Source organism: Miniopterus schreibersii (assembly GCF_964146895.1).
Source record: "Miniopterus schreibersii genome assembly, chromosome: 8".
NCBI lineage: Eukaryota > Metazoa > Chordata > Mammalia > Chiroptera > Miniopteridae > Miniopterus > Miniopterus schreibersii.
Window position 1 is genome coordinate 23,178,182 of NC_138109.1, and position 19,063 is coordinate 23,197,244.

Genomic DNA, 19,063 nt, shown 5'->3' on the forward strand with positions numbered 1-19,063 from the left:
CAGGACATGTACATTTTCAGTTTTACTAAATATTGTATTACATATTCTCCTCCTAAGCGATGTACAGTACCAATTTATACCTCCACCAGCAATGAAGTTCCATTTTCCTAAATCCTAAAACAAGGTACTAACTTTTCATGGGTTTATTGGCCATTCTGATTTCTTTTTTGGTGAACTTTGTATATCCTTTTTCTACTTTTCTATTGGATTGCTTCCTTTTTGTTTCTTTTGATTTGGGGAACTTTTGTGGACCTTAATCCTTCGCTGGCTGTACATGGTGAATATCGTCTAGTCCTGGGCGTGTCTTTGCGTGCCATCTTTTAAAACATTTTAATGCAGTCAAATCTAACAACATTTTTCTTTATGGTTTGTGTTTTTTGGATCTTATCTAAGAAATTATTCGCTATTTTGATATCATAAATCATTTTATACTTTCTGAAAAATATTTTGAGGTCTTCATCTGGGATTTATTTTTGGATATGGTTTTAAGTAGAAACCTAATTTTATTTTTCCCCCTTTTGGTAAAAAATGTCTCCGCGCCACTTATTTAAGAGTCCATCCTTCCCCTACTGACTTGTGAAGCCCCCTCTGTTATAAATCACGCTCCCACAGAACTCGCCTTCACTTCGGGCTGACAATCTTTGCTGCTTTTCCTTCTACTGGGGATGCTTTCCTCTAGGCTCTTCTCAGGGCTACTTTTCTTTCGTCCTTTCGATCGCAGTTCAAATGTCACCCCTCGCATACGTTAGATTACGTCTACAGGTATGTCGGCTCGGTGACCCCATGACTCTTAAAGGCTCTGGAAGGACTGAGTTCGGCAGGAGCCTCTCCGGCACTTGCGGGGCTGCCGGCGGGACCGCCGTCGGGAAGGCAGCCGAGGGGAGGAGCTTCCCTAGTCCCAGTGACGGAATCCGGCGCGCGCCGGCGTCGCCAGGGAGCGCGTCACCACGCGCTGTCGACCGGGGGCGGGGCCAGGGCAAAGTCACGTGGCTTGGTTGCCTACGCGCTGCTGGGCCGTGGGAAGATGGCGGACGGAAAGGGAGACGCCGCCGCTGCCGCCGCCGGGGCTGGTGCTGAGGCTCCGGCGGGGGCCGGAGCCGGAGACCGAACCGAGACTGAGTCTATGGCTCGGAGTCAGCGCCCCACATCACCGGCGCCAGGAGCCTCGGGACTGCGACCGTGTCTGTGGCAGCTGGAGACAGAGCTGAGGGAGCAAGAGGTGTCGGAGGTCTCATCTTTGAACTACTGTCGGAGCTTCTGCCAGGTGAGGGGCTGACTGGTTGGCTGAGGGCGGCGGGGTGGGGAGGCCAAGGGAAGAGGCCTCGGATCTGTTGCCGTAGCCGGGGCTGGACTGGACGGCGCTACCTCTGTGTTTTCGCCGCGCCCCCGGCGGGGAAGGCCCAGCTCGGAAGCTCGACCGCTGGCCCCCCTCCGCTACTGCCCGACTTTAGCCACCACCGGGGCGGGTTGCGCTGGGCCAGACTTAGAGCTCCGACGGCGCCTGCGGCTCCCTGGAAGGGCCGTACCCTGTCGCCGTTGGCCTTGCCCCGGCCGGGTGGTTGGAGCGCCATTGCCCTGTGAGGGATTGATTGCTGGTTTCTGCCAGGAGATCCTTTTTTGAGTAGAGTGCAGATCTCTAAACTGGAAAAACTGTTTTTTTCCTGAATAATCCGGAGATATGTGTTGGGCCCGGAGACTTATCTTTGGAGTCAGACTTATTTACTGGGTCCCTGTAAGGTATGACAGTTCTTTGAAAGGTGTCTAGGGCTTTCTGGTAAGGGATTGCGGAGCCATTTGGCTGGTTGGTTGGGGGTTTTTTTGCGCTTTAAAAAACAAAACATTTAAGCCGTTTTTTCAAATCATCTGTATTCCTTTGAGCATTTTGCTACCATGAATGAGGCTGGTGAGCCTTGTAGTGGTTATTAGGATCTCTGAGTAAAAGAAAATCAAGAAAGATGTGGAGTGTGATCTCTTTTGGCAGTTGTATGACTATTTCTGTGCCATACTGGTTCTAACCTGTGATTAGTACTTATTGGTATGTTTAGTTTAGTTTCAACGATCACTTAGAGATTTTTCTCAATGTTTTCGACCCCCTTTTACATTTAAAGACATGCCATTATCCTTTCTACTACTTTTACACCAGGTTTCAGAGCTACCCCTTTGCTCCTTATCCGGAATACCTTAGAGAATGTAAAATAATCATACTATGTTTGCACTTGGATTCTTAATGAATAGTTGACTATGTTGAATAAATTGTGGTGCTCCAAACTTAAAATTTTGGGGAACAATTTGCTCTATTGGTCCGGAGGAGAATAAAAAATTGACTTCCTTGGTTGCTTTTCTCCCTCTTGTCTGCTGAGCCAGAAGCGACTCATCTCTGAATGTAATTTTGCCCTTGCTAATCTTTTCCATACATTGTATCATTCCGATTTTTATGTCTACAACCTGTAGCACTTCCCTGCACTATGAAAGTGTTAAGCTGTAATTCTTTGCTTCTTCACTAGTAATGATCATTCGTACTTACTACACACATCTATTTGAACAACTTTTACTGATTCCATAGGATGGATGGGACCAGGCACTTTAAGTGCTGAGGAAACCTAAGACTGCACTTACTCTTGATGAACTTAGAGTTGGGAGGAGGTGGTAGAAATAACAGAATTTCCAGTGCAGTTTTGGTAATGCTGGAAAAGGAGGTGTTGTAGAGACAGTGGCGAAGGAGGAGCCCCCAAGGGACATCCTAATGGGAAGGACAATTAACTAGCAAAAATAAATGAAAAGATTAACTATAGAGTACAGTATGTGCTTAGAAGCCGCTTTAGATAAGGTGATCAGGGAAGGCCCTGTGCTGAAAAGATAAAAATGTGAAAAAAGAGAGAGAGAGAGAGAGAGAGAGAGAGTGAGTGTGTGTGTGTGGGGGGGGCATTCTAGGAACACAGAATGCTTTGGGGGAAAGAGCTAAATGGAAAAGGAGTAGTGAAGAGGAGGGTGGGAGAATTGTGGGTTTGGGGTAAGACTTCTAAGTTTGACTTGTCTTTCTAGAAAGATAATAGGAGTGTATGTAACCAATCAAATTGAAGCTTGTCAGAGGGTATTATACATACATTCTTTATGTGCTTGCATTCTTTAGTGCTTGCAGCTCTGACTTTACTTTAAATGAATCTTTTTATGTCTTGAGTATTGGTCATAAGCTAAAGATGTGAGGGCACAGAAGAATTTAAAAAGGAAAGCACTTCTGTAATTTGTCTTTTCTATGGCTCTTTAAAATTCATTGATTTTAGAGAGAGAAGGGACGACGAGGAGCGAGGGAGAGACAGAGACAGAGAAACATCGATTTGTTGTTCCACTTATTTATGCATTCATTCATTGATTCTCATGTGCCCTGACCAGGGATCGAACCTACAACCTTAGCGTATGGGGATGATGCTCTAACCAACTGAGCTACCCGACCAGGGCTTTTCTGTGATTTTTTTTGGCCTAAAAATTTTCCCAAAACATTTTTTGGACAAATAAATGAAATAAGAAAAGGTGTTTCTGTGATGGTATGTTGCAGTAGAAAGCAGGTGGGATTGGGAGTTAGTTGGATCTTAATTGTGACTCTACCACTTACTGGCTGATAACCCGGGGCAAAACTATGACTGTGAAATTATATTTTGCTTTTTGACCTTTATCTCCTGGTAACGCTTTATACACACAGTAGAAATAGAAAGTTTATATATAACTCTTTACAATATTTATCATAACATTTTTGTCACATTTTTTCCAGTACCCAGGTAAAGTCAGCTTGGTGTGTTCTTGCTTACCAGATACAGAAAAAAAATTTATTTTGACATTTTTTAAAAATTTGATTTTAGAGAGAGGAAGAGCGAGAGAAGGACATCTACATGAGAGAGAAACATTGATTGGTTGCCTCCTGCACCCTTCCTGACCAGGGATTGAACCAGCAACCTTGGTATGTGCCCTGACTGGGAATCAAACCCACTACCTTTTGGTGCATAGGTTGACACTCCAACCAACTGAACCACACCAGCCAGGGCCAGAAAAAATATTTTAATTTTACGATGAAGTGGGAAAAATTTTACCAACCATATTTAGTTTAATGGGTCTTGGTTTTATACTTGAAAGGCAGAATAAGATTTATTCATCCTCTTAGGAAACACTGATTGTGTGTATCCCTGATATTGCACTAAATACTAGAGATGGGAACCTGCCCACGAGGAGCACATAATGGGTAAAGATAAGTAGTAGCATCATTACATTATCATAAAGGCCTGACCTATGCTGTCTGAGATGCTTAATTGCCACAAATATATTTATTTTCATCAGGTGTTTAGCTTAGAAATGTCCTAGAGAGTTAGGTTGTGTCAAGTAGATCCCTCCTGTAACAGATTGGGACCATATTTTCTCCATCTCTTGCAGCACTTAAAAGAAATGGTTTTATTTTTGGAATTGCACCAAATCAAGAAATAAACTAACATATGAAAGGATAGAGAAGCTTGTCTCATTCTGGGCATGTTTTCAATTTTCAGAAGTTTGTGAAGATGATAAAAACAAAATTTCAGATGTAATAATTACTAAGGAAATAATACCTAGATTAAGTTGTAGTGAAAATTTTTTTTCTTTTTAAAAAAAATATGTTTTTATTGATTTTAGAGGAAGGGAGAGGGATAGAGAGAGAGAAACATCGATGAGATGTTTTCAGTGACTGTGGGATGTGGTTTTGTTTTTTCTTCTTTTCCTCAGTTCCTTTTCTGAAAATATTGTCTGCCAGACAGTGTGGGTAAGATAAACTCCAGAAAACAGTCTTCCCTTTGTTTTGCTGAAAAATTGATGATATCCTTTCAAGTTTTTGCAATGTTTTGGGAACCAATATTCCTGAAGTTCTACAACTGGTTGTTCTATTTGTAACACAAATTTTGAAGACTTTTAAAATAGTCTTCATTAACAAGCTCAAAGTTATTGGATGAATGATTATACTTTGAGAATACCAGGCAAAGTAGTTTCGGGAGTAAACCTTGTTTATATGAGACACTTTTAGGTTCTACGTCAACAGTGACTTTGTAGAAATTATTTTTTTAATCCTCATTTGAGGATATGTTTTTCATTGATTTTAGAGAGACAGAAAGGTTAGAAGGGAGAGAGGGAGAGACAGAAAAGGAAAACAGAGAAACCTCAATCCATTGTCTCTGTACCAGCCCCAACGGGGATTGAACCCACAACCTAGGTATGTGCCCTGACCAGGAATTGAACCTGAAACCTTTTGGTGTACGGGATGACGCTCCAACCAACTGAGCCACCCAGCCAGGGCGCCTTTGTAAATTTTTAATGGTTAAAATAAATAAGTACTGCATATAAGTATTTCAGTTTTCCTAGAATAGGGATTGAATACAAAGGGTCTAAGTCAGATAGGCATAGTGGCTTCATCATTTAAGAAAACTAGTGTTTGTGATCTTGGACATGTTACTTTTTTTTAAACCTTAGTTTTCTCATTTGCAATGAGAATAATAATAGTACTTACTGTTCTCTGTGTAAACACATTGTTGTGTGGACTAAAGACAATCTCTATTAAAAAAAAAACAGTGCCCTCAGAATTGTCTGAGTTTTTAAGATTTCTTAGCCTTTGAATAAAAAGCCTTCACAACCTTGCCCACAGGTTAACTCTTACCTAGCCAGTCCCATCGCCCCAGTCCTACTCTTAGCTTACTCAAGGGTGTTTGGAGTCCATGGACCAAAGTGTGATCTCTGTTACTGCTGTGATTAAAATTTTGCCTGTGAATTTCCAAGTGCATTATTATGGGAAAGATGATCTTCATTTTCATTTGATTCTTCAAGATCCAAGACACATATTAGGCTTTCAGTAAGTATTTACACAACTGATTGACTGATCTCCAAAAGGATAGAATTACTTTAACAAGATCCTTGGGTTATTAAGCATTCTTATATCTTTCCCTCTTATTGTGCTATTCTTTCTTTTTTTCTCATTTTCTGCATGGCAAATGTTCTTTCTTTAAGGCCCAGTTCAAATGTCATTTCCTCTGAAATTTTCTGATTTCACTAAATACATTTCCTCCTAGTTGTTTGTGTTCTTTTGATACTTTGTACATACTTATGGGTTTTTAAAATTTTATTTTTATTGTTGAGAGTATTACAGATGTCCCCCATTTTCTTCCCTTTTCCCCTCTCCACTGGGCTCCTGCCCCACCCCAGGCTATTGTCTGTATCCATGGGCTATGCATATATGCATGTAAGTTCTTTAGTTAATGTCTTCCCTGCCCTCCCCTTCCCTCTGAGATCTGTCAGTCTGTTCCATGCTTCCATGTCTCTGGACCAGTTTTGTTCATCAGTTTATTTTGTTCATTAGATTCCACATATAAGTGAGATTATGTGATATTTGTCTTACTCTGACTGGCTTATTTTGTTTAGAGCAATAATCTCCAGGTTCATTCATGCTGTCTCAAAGGGTTAGAGATCCTTTGTTTTTATAGCTGTATAGTATTTCATTGTGTAAATGTATACCTATGGTTTTAACTTGTTTTTTCTTGTCACTTTTTAGTTCAGGCTTCATAATATCCTCTTCAGTAATCTCTCTTGCCTTTTTTTTTAAATCATCACCTGAGGATATGTTTTTATTTTTAGAGAGAGAAACATCAATTAGTTGCCTCCCGTATGTGCCTCCACCAGGGATTGAACCTGCAACCTAGGTATGTGCCCTGACCGGGAATCCAACCTGCAACCTTTATGGCATATGGGAGGACTCTCCAACTGAGCCACATGTTGGAAGCCAGGGCTCCCTTGCCTTCTGACTGGCCTTTTCTACAAACCATTTTGGTTGTCTTTCTAAATTTTAATTATAATCTTGTTATTCACTTTATTCCATAAAACTCTTCAATGATTTCTTGCCTCAAAGGCAAGATAAAATTCAGACTCATCAACCTGGTATGCTAAGGCATGTAGAATCTGGACTCCTCTTTCCTTCTCTAGCTCCCACCTTTCCTTCTTTTTTGGTCCACTTTCACCTTATCTCTCCTGCTGCCTGATTAAATCCCTTCCCCATCTGCCTGTTTATCCTTTAAGACCTGGCTGAAATATTAACAGTCTTTCAAAACTGTGTTTTGATTTCTGCTTACTGAAGTGGTTCTTTCACTTAGTATACTCTAGTACCATCTCATACATAAATTTGGTGCTGTAATATTTGTTTCTATGTTTGTCTCTTGTATTAACTAGTAAGCCAACAAAAGTGTGGTTTTTGTTTAGTCTTTTTTGTATACTTGGTACCTAGCAACTGATACAGTGCTGGGCATACAAAACTAATTTGTTGAATTATATTGTAGGGGCTTTGTGATAATACTCAAGAGATGAATACTTCAAAAGGGACACCTAATGTAAAATCTAGTATGTTAAAACGCAATTTTACTATAAAAAAATTACTGTATATAAGGAACAGGATAGTAGATTTTGGTCATTTCTTGGAAACATAGCTCATCAACTTAGCCTACATTCCTATAATAATGTACATATTTACATGTGTGGAAAGAAGAGTAGTGTTGATGGAGGGAGACAATGGGAGGCATTATAGTATTGAGGAAGAATTAGCAGCCTAATAGGGCAAGAGCTTGGAAATGTTGAGATGGAGAGGATTAGTCTTCCTAATTCCTTCAGGTTGATGGCATGAAGACCTTCGGTTTATCTCTTTCATTTATTTTAGAAGACTTTTAGTTCATTAGCTTTTCTTCTTGTGCTGCCTTCCTTTGGGAGATGTCTAAATAGAAACTAGATGACAGGTAGTTATAATAGCAAAAACTAGCTTTTGTAGTGCATATGACCTAAGCATATTTTAAATGTGACCCGAGAAACAGTGGGAACTTTGGGTGCTGTTATTTACTATGGTACCATACAGTCTCTTGTTGTAGACTGTGGTCCCCTAGTGATTTCTGTGTTTACCTGTTGATCAGGCTTTTCTGAACAATGTTAACAAAAAAATCTAAATAGAAAGGCATTGGTAAACTAAAATGTGCTTTCTTTTCATTCTGTTACCTCTCTCAGAGGCCTTCCTTGACTATCTTATCTAAAACAGCACTTCCTCATCTTTTTCCAACTCCTTAACACTGTTTTATACTTCAGGTCACTGACTACTACCTGGTGTGTCTATTTGTCTTCCCTCCTGGAATGTAAACATGTGCGGCTGTTGACTGTTTTGTTTACCCAGTGCCTAGATAGTCCCTAGCACTTAATGGTACTCAATCAATATTTATTGATCTTTTATCTCCTCCCTTAAATTCCTGACTAGACTTCTTGAGGGTAATAAGCAAGTCTTATCTGTCTTTATCAAGATACAGGGACATTTTTTTTTTGGTCAACCAGTTTATGCTACTTCCCAGCAGGGATAAAGTCTTACTGTTCTTTGTATCTTGATTACCTGAGTAGAACCTCTTTTTTACATTTTCTAAGAACTTCCCATGGTTACTTATATTCCACAGACATTTAAAGTAACAACTTTTTCTACTAGGTTTGCTTAGCAAGATTGAAGCATTTATTTTGTATATAACTGACACCATACTGGAAAACCTGAACAAGATAGTATAGAAAAAAATAGATTCCTAAAACTTTCATTGCTGACATAAAATATACATACCATTATATGAAAAATTAGAGGAACTGTTTAAGCTACTGAGCATCTTTTATGTGCTAAGCCCTCAGGCAGGTGGTGGTATTTTCATTTTACAGGTAGAAAACTGAGGCCCACGGAAATTACGTAACTTGCCCAGGGACAACAGCTAGTAAGCTGTGGGGTGGTCTTCAGAGTTCTTGCTGTTTTTCCTATATCAGCATTTCCTAAACTGTGTTTTGTTCATACACACACCTATGTAGTTCTTGAAATAAGGATTGTGTTAATAGAAATTGGGATAATGTTGGGATAAATGTTTTTTAATGTGTCTTTTATATGTTAAGGTGCATTGTGACTCTCCTAGAGAGACATTAAGTGTAGTACAACATTTGGCAATTTAGCAGGTTCAAAACATTTAACATTTGCCATGTTATAAACACTATTCTAGCCTAAAAGTCACATACTTTTCTTTTATTATAGTAAAGCAAAACACTAGGTGAAGAGTTGATTGCTTTATGTTTCTACGTACCACTGAGTTTTGATTCCCTACTTCAGTCTAAAATATGACTGCGAGCTTTTTATGGAAAAAATTTCCTCCAACATTTTTGCAGGTTTTGTTATTGTCCTGTATGAAAATATTTATATTATAATTTTTGGAAGTTGAGAATGAGTTATATTTCAGACATGTCTTGATTCACGTTTATTCAGGTTTACCATTATTTCTGCAGCATAGCTAGCTTGGGAACTACTGATATTTTGTCTCTCTGTCCTTACTTTTGGGTTATGTCTAATTTCTTTAATGTGTTTTTTTGAGTACCTTTTTGGGGGGGTATCTAGTAACTTAACTGTTGCTGATATTTGAGTTCATAGTATTTTTACTCCCAAGGAAATAACCTTAGTGTGTCACATTAGCCAGCACAGTAATGATTTATTAATATGGGCACTTACAAGAATTATTACTAGACATGATAGAACGAATGGTCTAGCTTGGACATTGAATTTTTATGATATATGGTTGTATAAAATAGTCATATTTTTGTGATGTTTTCTTTAATTTCTTTTTTATATGTATATTTTAAAATATATATGGTATCTTAAAATAATAAAACTATGTATTTTTTTGTTTTTTGTGATTCCAGTTAATACATGCTCATTCTGAAAGCTTAAGACAAGATGTTTAAATGCATAAAGCAGAAAGTGAAATGACCCTGTAATCTCATTGTTAATAGCTTGGTGTAGTTATCTGATTTTTGGAAAAAACATATACACACACACACATATATATGTATATATATGTGTGTGTATGTATATATATATACATATATATATATATATGTATTGTGTGTGTATGTAAAATTTTAATTGCCCAAGAAATTTGGGAATACATTCTAATTGTAAAAAATTAGGACAATGTAAAATAAGACAGAATAAAAGATGAAAACTGTCACACACACACTTATACTTTATTACTACATTTTTAGAGGTTAATAGTTGTGACATATACTTAAAGAATTTTTCTATATTATGTACATATATGTACAGTTTTAGAAAAGTAGTGTCAAAGCTTATATAGTAAACCTGCTTATTTCACTCATTGTATTATACCTTTCTTTCCGTGTGGAATACCTATTTACTACATTTTAAAAAATAACTGCATAGTATTCCACTGACAGCTGCATTGATTTAAAATTCTGTAGGTAGCAAAACCTTCAACACTTTTAATTAAAAAAAATTTTTTGACTATAAAAGGCAAACTATATACTACTACAGAAAGGTTTAAGGGAAAAGTAAAAGCCCCCTTCTGCCCTCAATTCCTCCAGTCACTCCCCAGAAGAGTTAACAGTCTCTTGTTATTTTTAAAAGCTCGAATACATGCTCTTGTACAATTTACTTTTAAATTTAATATATCCAGGACACTTTTCTATATCAGTACATGTTGAGTATGTAGCATGCTTAAACCATTTTTGTTCTTTTTTGTTCTTATCACAAATGTTGCAGTGAACATTTTTAAACATTAAACATAGGTTATTTATATTGATAATATACATTTCTGAAATGAAATTTGCTGGATTTAAAAGATTATTTATTTAAAATGTTGATGGAGCCCGGCTGAGCGTGGCTCAGCGGTTGAGTGTCGACCTAGCATCCAGGAGATCGGGGTTCCATTCCCGGTCAGGGCACATGTCCAGGTTGTGGGCTCGATCCCCAGTCGGGGGCATGCTGGAGGCAGCTGATCAATGACTCTTATTGATGTTTCTATCTCTCTCTCTCTCTCTCTCTCTCCTTTCCTCTCTCTGAGATCAGTAAAAATATATTTAAATAAATAAATAAAATAAAATTTTGATGGATACTGGCCTATAAAAGTTGAATATGTACTTCCACCAGTAGTGTTTGAGAGTTCCTGTTTCACTATATCCTCCCCAACTCTGGTGTTATTAATCTTTTTAATGTTTGCCAATCTGATAGTTAAAAAGTGCTATCACATTATTATATTAATTTGTATTTTAACAGCATTTGTGTATTTTTTCATGTGTATTAGATATTAATTTTTTTCCCCTGTGAGGTTTTTCCTTTTTTTCTTTACATGCTTTTACATATTTTTAGTTAAAAGTCATTAAAATTTGATTGTGTCTAATCATTAAGTATGCCCATGTAATCTTGAGATTCTATAGGGCTTTGAGATTATCAAGAAGCAGAGCATATCATAGTTGCAGCCTGACCTGAAGCCATTGGAATGTATGGTACAATTTAGTGAGTGATTGTGAGAGATTTGTAAGTGTACTGATTTCCAACAAACATTATTGATCTTTTTATATATCTCTCTTATCAATGCTATTAGATAAATCATAGCTGAATAACTGGAAATAGTGCTTTCCGTTAGCTAACTTTTTCTTGTGTTGTTATCTTTATATGTTTTCAAATAAAGTGCCAGTTATTGGATATATGACATTGGGCCAAATCAGTTTGTTATTTGGGTCCTCAAATTGCCACTTAAATGAGATGATCTTTAAGGTTCCATTCTTCTCCAATATTACATAACTCTATTGAAAAACACTCGCTAAGGATTATTTTCTAAGTCATCTTCAAACATTGTCTTGTGCATTCTATGGAAATAAATGAATTTATTCTGTTTTATTTATATAGTACCAATATAAATTATAAGTAAACAGGAAAATGTAACAGGGGATGAGATTTTTGAAAACTCATTTAAATAAAAATATTAATACTATATCCTGCCCCCTGGTGGGTTATTATTTACCCCTCTAGGGTAAATGCCCATCCCAGTGGAAACCACTCTACTAATTTGAACTGAGATTATTTGTTTACATTAGTCATTATGCTCACTATCCTTACTTGGCTCTTCCCTTCATAGTGAAATCTTACTTTCAGTGTTTAAAAGACTTGGTAAAAGAAAATGTTAAACCTAAAGCAAATTATCTCGTAAAGTTTAACAGTAAATGTGGATAAAATACTACATTTGGTCAATTTCATGTTTTATTGTCTTATGAAATGGAGAACATAAACAGTAGAAAGTAGATTTGAATTTAGGAAATTTCACTTTAAATGCTCATTCCAACAGTATTGTGACCTTAATCCTTGCCTTGGATCAGTATTCTTGTCTATAAAATTTGAGGTAATAGAAAGCTACCCCAATTAAGGATCAAATGGGACAGTGTAACACTGCCCTTAGCGTAGCTTTTGGTAGCAGATAAGATATACATTGTGTCAGTTTCTTTATTTCTTTTGGGTCCTGAATATTGTTTTAAAGAAGTATTTCAGGTAGAGCAGCTTTTCTCCATCTTCCCTATCAATGTACAGACCATTGAAGGAAAAAAGAAGTTTCCTAGATGTTTACAGAGCATTTGCTAGTATAGTGTTAGATTCAGAAAGCCTGTGATGAGCTTCGTAGGCTGGAAGTGTAATTTATAGTGAATTTTTATTAGAAGCAGTATGGATGCCTTTTGGGGTTTATAGTGTGTATAATGGATTTGACCTGTTGCAACCAACAGATCAGTCTATATAAAATATTTTTTATTCATTTTGCTAGTTTATTGTTTGGGAATTAAATAATATATTTTACTGAAATATGCATATATTAAAAATGATTTGAATTTGTAACACATTGTATTTGAGTCCCTGGGAAAAAGATGGCTGGCCGTGTTTTTGTAAAGTTATAGAATCTTTTGTTTGGGGGAAGGATTATAGAGGTTATCTAGCCCATTATCTTTCCAGCTTAAAACTTTAAAGGGGGAAACTCCCTCTTAGTCTAGGATGTTAGCTGAGGATCAGAATAGGTTATAATTTCAATAAAATTCTGAACTTTGACATATTTATTTACCACCAAACAAAATTCAGGACTAATGTACCATTGTGATTTGATGTGAGCACCCTTCTAAAATGTATGATCTAAACATTTCTTTTCTAAAATTTCTACAACTGCAGTTTGGTCAACATGCTGCTCTCCTCCTTTTACAGGGTTTGAATGAAGCATTGAGAATTTGGAATTAAATCTACTTAGTTGAATTTGCTTTAGTAGTGTACAGGCATATTTCTAATAAAGATATGTATCTGAAAAACTATCTTAAACTTATAAGTAAGTTAGCAGATTCTTTGATAATAGTGCAAAGCATCAAAAGCAAGTAATTACAGAATACCCACTATGTGCTACTCAGTATGCTGGCTTCTGGTCTGCAGCAATGAAAAAGAGATGTGGTTCTTGCCCTCGGTAACTTTATTGTCTAGTGGAGAAGATAAACACTAAATAGTTTTTCATATTACATTTGCTTGTGATGCAGTAGAACAGTAGTCAGTGTTTGATGATCATGTATATGTGTCCACCTTTCAACTAGTCTTTAGGTAACAGGAGCATAAGTAAAACAATTCCCAATGCCTAACTATTGCATAATTTTGATGTCTAATATAAATGGTTTTGCATAGGCAATATTATTGCTCTTTGCCACTTGGTATAGATTATAAAGGCATCGTTTTCCATGCCACTTTTCTTTAACCACTTCATTGGTATTGTTTGCCAAACTAAGTTCGAAGTAAGTGTGTGATTAAGAAGGGAAGACCCTACTAATTTAAGGGAGAGCAGGAATGCTAAGCATTCATTTTGAACTGAATGAGGGCTTTTATAAGATATTTTAGGTTTGGAAATGCCAAAAAATAAGTACCCTTTGAACATCCCGGAGCTGTAAAATATTTGAGCACAGGAGATTATTGCCAAGAATTAGTAAGCTTTTTTCTATATACAAGGCATATGTACTAAATTGTTCATAGGAATTATTTGGGAGTGAAATTAGAGGGAACCACAGGTGTACCCTTCACTTCTTTATTGAATACAAAATTTTAAAGTGGTGGAATTATGTGTGGATTTTACTTTTTGTCCACTTCAGTATTTTTTCAAGTAAAATTTTAAAAGGCGAAAAAACCCAATCGTGCTCTATATATTAGTATGAAAGAATATCCAAGATTATTGTTTAAAGGAAAAGTTTAGGAAACTATATTATCTATTTTATGAGGCAGTGATGTATAGAACAAGTTTTGAAAGACAGCTTAAATATTATTTGTTGCATTTCAGTGAAAATTAGTGGGATATTTTTATGGTTATTTTTATACAGTTTATACTTCTATGTTACCATTTTAAATTAATTTTCATTTTTTCAACTGTTGTTTCAGTACTTGTTATTGCTTTTCTTGTTGGATCCCTTGTTTCCTGGCCCTGTTGTTTTGAATGTAGCTTCTTGAGGCGGTCTCTCCTCTCTCTTGATGATGTTAGTCTGGCTGGATATAGGAATCTGGATTGAAAATCAGTTTTATTTTCTTGTTTTGAATGTAGCTTCTCGAGGCGGTCTTTCCTCTCTCTTGATGATGTTAGTCTAGCTGGGTATAGGAATCTGGATTGAAAATCAGTTTTATTCAGAACTTCGAAGGGTATGTTACTGTTTAAAAAATCAATTATCTCCAAAATAAAAATTACTAAAGTGTGTACTAAAATCAATACAACCCAAGAAATTGATTGAAGCTACCTATATATCTGTTTACAGATTATTACCTACCTCCAATCACCATCCTGATTAGGGTATTATTTCCCTGCATCACTTTACTTTTTAAATTTTATTTGTACATTTTACTATACAATGCATAGTATTATTTTGTTTTTCAGCATTAATTAAATGGTGGCACTGTATGTATTCTTTAAATTCAACATAATGTGCCCAGCCGGGCGTGGCTCAGCAGTTGAGCATCGACCTAGGATCCAGGCGATCAGGGTTCGATTCCTGGTCGGGGCACATGCCCAGGTTGTGGGCTCGATCAATGACTCATCATTGATGTTTCTGTCTCTCTCTCTCTCCTTTCCTCTCTCTGAAATCAATAAAGATATATTTTAAATAAATAAATAAATTCAACATAATGTTTCTAAGCTTTATATTGGTATATATAGCTTTGGTGCATTCACTGGTGTGTGTAGTATTTTATTATGCAAATGTGTCACAGTTCATTTGTCCATTCTTTTGTTGACAGATTTAGAAGCATTTATATTAACTGGTGGGGTGGACAGCTTTCAAAAATATTTTGACACATGGGTGTAAGAATTTCTTTAAGATTATATGCTTACAGTGGAATTGTGAGGTTCATATTATAGGCCTATTATCAACTATAATAAATACCACCAAGTTATTCTCCAAAGTATTTGTAGCAGTTTATGCCAGTTATCAGGTATGAACATTACCATTGCCCCACATACTTGCCAATACTAGATGTAGTCCGTTCAATTTTAACCATTCTGGTGGGTGGACTGTTGTATTTCGTGGTTTTGCTTTTTTTGTTTGCTTGTTAGTTTATCTTTTTAGTGAATATTTATTACTATTAAGACTTCCTCTCCTGTGAATGCCTTTTTAAAATTTTTTGCTTAGTTTTCAATCGGGTTGTCTTTTTTTTAAACAGTTTTAATGAAATTATGTATTCTAGACAATCCTTTGTTAGCTGTATACTTTGGATTGTCTTCTCCAGTTTATCTTTTCACATTTTAGATGATCTTTATGTATAGAAGTTTGACACTTTATTGCAGTAAATATTGTAAGTCTGACAACTGAAATGTCAAATTTATTTAAATTACTCTTATGATTTAGTGCAGTTATTGAAGTGAAATTGACATACAATAAACTCATATTTAAAATGTACAGTTGATAAGCTTGCCATATACACCCATGAAACATTACCGTCATCAAGATAATGTATGTATTCATCACCCCTAGAAGTTTTTTCCTACCCCTTTGTATTTCCTTTTTCTTACCTTTCTCCTTTGCACCTTCTTCCATCCTCACACTTGACTATTGACCTGCTTTCTGTCTCTAGATTAGATTGTATTTTTTGTTTTTTTAGAGAAGGAGGAAGGGAGAGAGAGAAACATCAGCGTGAGAGAGATACATCAATGGGTTGCCTCTCATGCACCCTGACTGGGGATCCAACCTGCAACCTAGGTATGTGCACAGGACAACACTTCAGCCAACTGAGCCACACCGGCCAGGGCAGATTAGATTGCATTTTTAAAAGAATTTCATAGAAATAAAACTATATAGTCTCTTTTTGGGGGCCTCTTTCACTCAGTATAATTATTTTGAAATTTATTCATGTTGTATATATTAATATTTAATTCCTTTTATTGCTGATTATTCATTGTATGAGTATATCACGATTTGTTTATTCTCCTGTTGATAGACATTTGGCTCATTTCCAGTTTTTGGCTATTGCAGATAAAGCTGGTGTGAACCTTGGTGTATAAACCATTGTATAGACAAATGCTTCTTTCCCCCCCTTTTAAATACCTAAGTGGAATGACGAGGTCACATGACAGGTTTTTCAGAGTTAGTTGTATCATTTTACATTCCCACCAACACTGTAGGAGAGCTTTAGTTTTCCACCTCGAAGTCAACACTTGCTTTGGCCTGTCTTTTTAATTTTAGTCATTCTAAAATTAGTGATAGCTCATCATGGTTCTAATTTGCATTTCCCTAATGACTTATGTTAACTATATTTCGTGTGTTTATTTGCCATCCTTATATCTTCTTTTTAAAAAAAATAAGTTTTTATTGATTTTAGAGTATTGATTTTAAAGACAGAGGGCCCGGCTGGGCGTGGCTCAGCGGTTGAGCGTCGACTTAGGATCCAGACAATCGGGGTTCGATTCCTGGTCAGGGCACATGGCTGGCTTGCGGGCTCGATCCCCAGTTGGGGGCGTGCAGGAGGCAGCCGATCAATGACTCTCTCATCATTGATGTTTCTATCTCTCTCTCTCCCTCTCCTTTCCTCTCTCTGAGATCAATAAAGATATATTTAAAAAATATATATTTTAAAGACAGAGGAAGGGAGAGGGGGAGAGAGAGACAAACATTGATTTGTTGCTTCCTGTATGCACCCTAACTGGAGATCAAACCCGAAACCTGAGTATGTGTCCAGACTGAGAATGGAACCCACAACCTTTTGGTGTAGAGGATGATGCTCCAGTCAACTGAGCCACGTGGCCAGGGTGCCTTTGCCCATTTTTAATTGATTAGTTTTTTTGTTGTTGAGTTTTCAGGCTTCTTTATATGTTGTGGATATTAATCCCTTAACAGATTCGTGATTTGCAAGTATTTTTTCCCCATTCTGTGGGTTGCCTTTTTACTACATTGATAATGTCCTTTTGTGTACAGAAGTTTTTAATTTTGATGCAGCCCAGTTTATCTGTCTTTACTTTTATATATGCTTTTGGTATCATATCCAAGAAATCATTGCCAAGTCTTATGTCAAGCGCTTTCCCATTGATTTTTAGAGAGAGAGGGAGAGAAACATCTATCAGTTGCCTTCCAACTGGGGAACCTGCAACCCAGGTATGTGCCCTTACAGAAATCGAACCTGCAACCTTTTTGGTATATGAGACAATGCTCCAACCAACTGAGCCATCTGGCAAGGGCTCCCACTATGTTTTATTTTAAGAGTTTTATGATTTTAGCTCTTAGATTTATTTTGAGTTAATTTTTGTATGTGGTGTAAGGTAAGAGTCTAATTAACCTTTTTTGCATATGGATATCCAATTTTTCCAGCACCATTTGTTGAAAAGACTGTCTGTACCCTGTGGAAAATCACTTAAATATATATGCAAAGGTTTGTTTCTGGGCTCTCTATTCCACTGGTGTGTATGTCTGTCTTTATGCCAGTACACACTGCCTTGATTACTGTAACTTTGTAGTAAATTTTGAGATCAGGAAGTTTGAGATCTATAATTTTGTTCTGTTCCAAGATTATTTTGGCAATTCAGGGTCCCTTGAGATTCCATATCAATTTTGTGATAGATTTTTCTATTTCTGCAAAAAGAGATCATTTGGATTTAAAAATTTTATTTTTTAATCCTCACCTGAGGTGTTTTTCCTATTGCTTTTCAGAGAAAGTGGAAGGGAGGGAGGAGGGGAGAGAGAGAGAGATCGATGTGAGAGACACACATTGACTGGTTGCTACTGGCTGCCTCCCTCATGTGCCCCAACCAGGGGTGGGGAGCAAGCCCTCAACCCTTCAGTGCCCAGGCTGACACTCTAGCCACTAAGCAACACAGGCCAGGGCTGGATTTTTTTTTAAATCCTCACTCAAGGATATTTTTTCCATTCATTTTCAGAGAAAGTGGAAAAGGGGGCGGGGGGAGAGAGAGAGAAAAACATTGATGTGAAAGAGATGACAGTGGGGTGTTAAAGTCCCCTACTATAACTGTATTGCTATTGATTTCTTCCTTAAAGTCCATCGTGAGTTTTTAAAAAAATTTATGTGTTCCTATATTGAGTGCACATATGTTTACCAGGGTTATGTCCTCTCGTTGGATCCATCCCTATATGATTATGTAGTGACCTTCTTTGCCTTTGTTTTGAAGTCTATTTTGTCAGATAGAAGTATTGCTACCCCAGCCTTTTTTTGTTGTTTTCATTTGTATGGAATATTTTTTCCATCCCTTCACTTTAAGCCTGTGTGAATCTTTTGTTCTGAGGTGGATCTCTTGTAGACAGCATATATTTGAGTCATGTTTTCTTATCCATTTAGCTACCCCTGTGTCTTTTGATTGGAGCATTTAATACATTTGCATTTAAGATGGTTATTGACAGGTACTTCTTTATTGCTGTTTTTTTTTTTCTTTATATCTACGTTTGTCTCTTTCTTCTTCTTAAAGTAGCTCCTTTGCCCTGTCTGGTTTGCTCAGTGGTTAGAGCATCTGCCAGAGGACTGAAGGGTCCCAGGTTCGATTATGGTCAAGGGCACATACCTCAGTTGTAGGCTCGATCCCCGGCTCCAATCCAGGCGTGTGCAGGAGGCAACCAATCAATGTGTCTCTCTCACATAGATGTTTCTCTCCCTCCCTGCCTCCCTCCCTCCCATTCTCTCTGAAAAGCAGTGGAAAAAATACCCTCAGGTGAGGATTTTTAAAAAAAAAAA

General features: G+C 37.0%; 1 protein-coding gene across 2 annotated transcripts in view; it reads left to right on the forward strand.

The window, feature by feature from the left end:
- Positions 1–1,005: 1,005 nt before the first annotated feature.
- RLF (RLF zinc finger) overlaps positions 1,006–19,063 on the forward strand; it is a 61,214-nt gene continuing 43,156 nt past the window's right edge. Inside the window, exon 1 of one of the 2 annotated variants that reach the window (XM_081144374.1) lies at positions 1,006–1,264. Coding sequence is in view for 1 of the 2 variants with exons in the window: in XM_081144373.1 (XP_081000499.1) it covers positions 1,025–1,264 (240 nt within the window). In the remaining variant the exon portion in view is untranslated. The remainder of the gene's footprint in view (positions 1,265–19,063) is intronic. The other variant, XM_081144373.1, reaches the window with a different exon arrangement.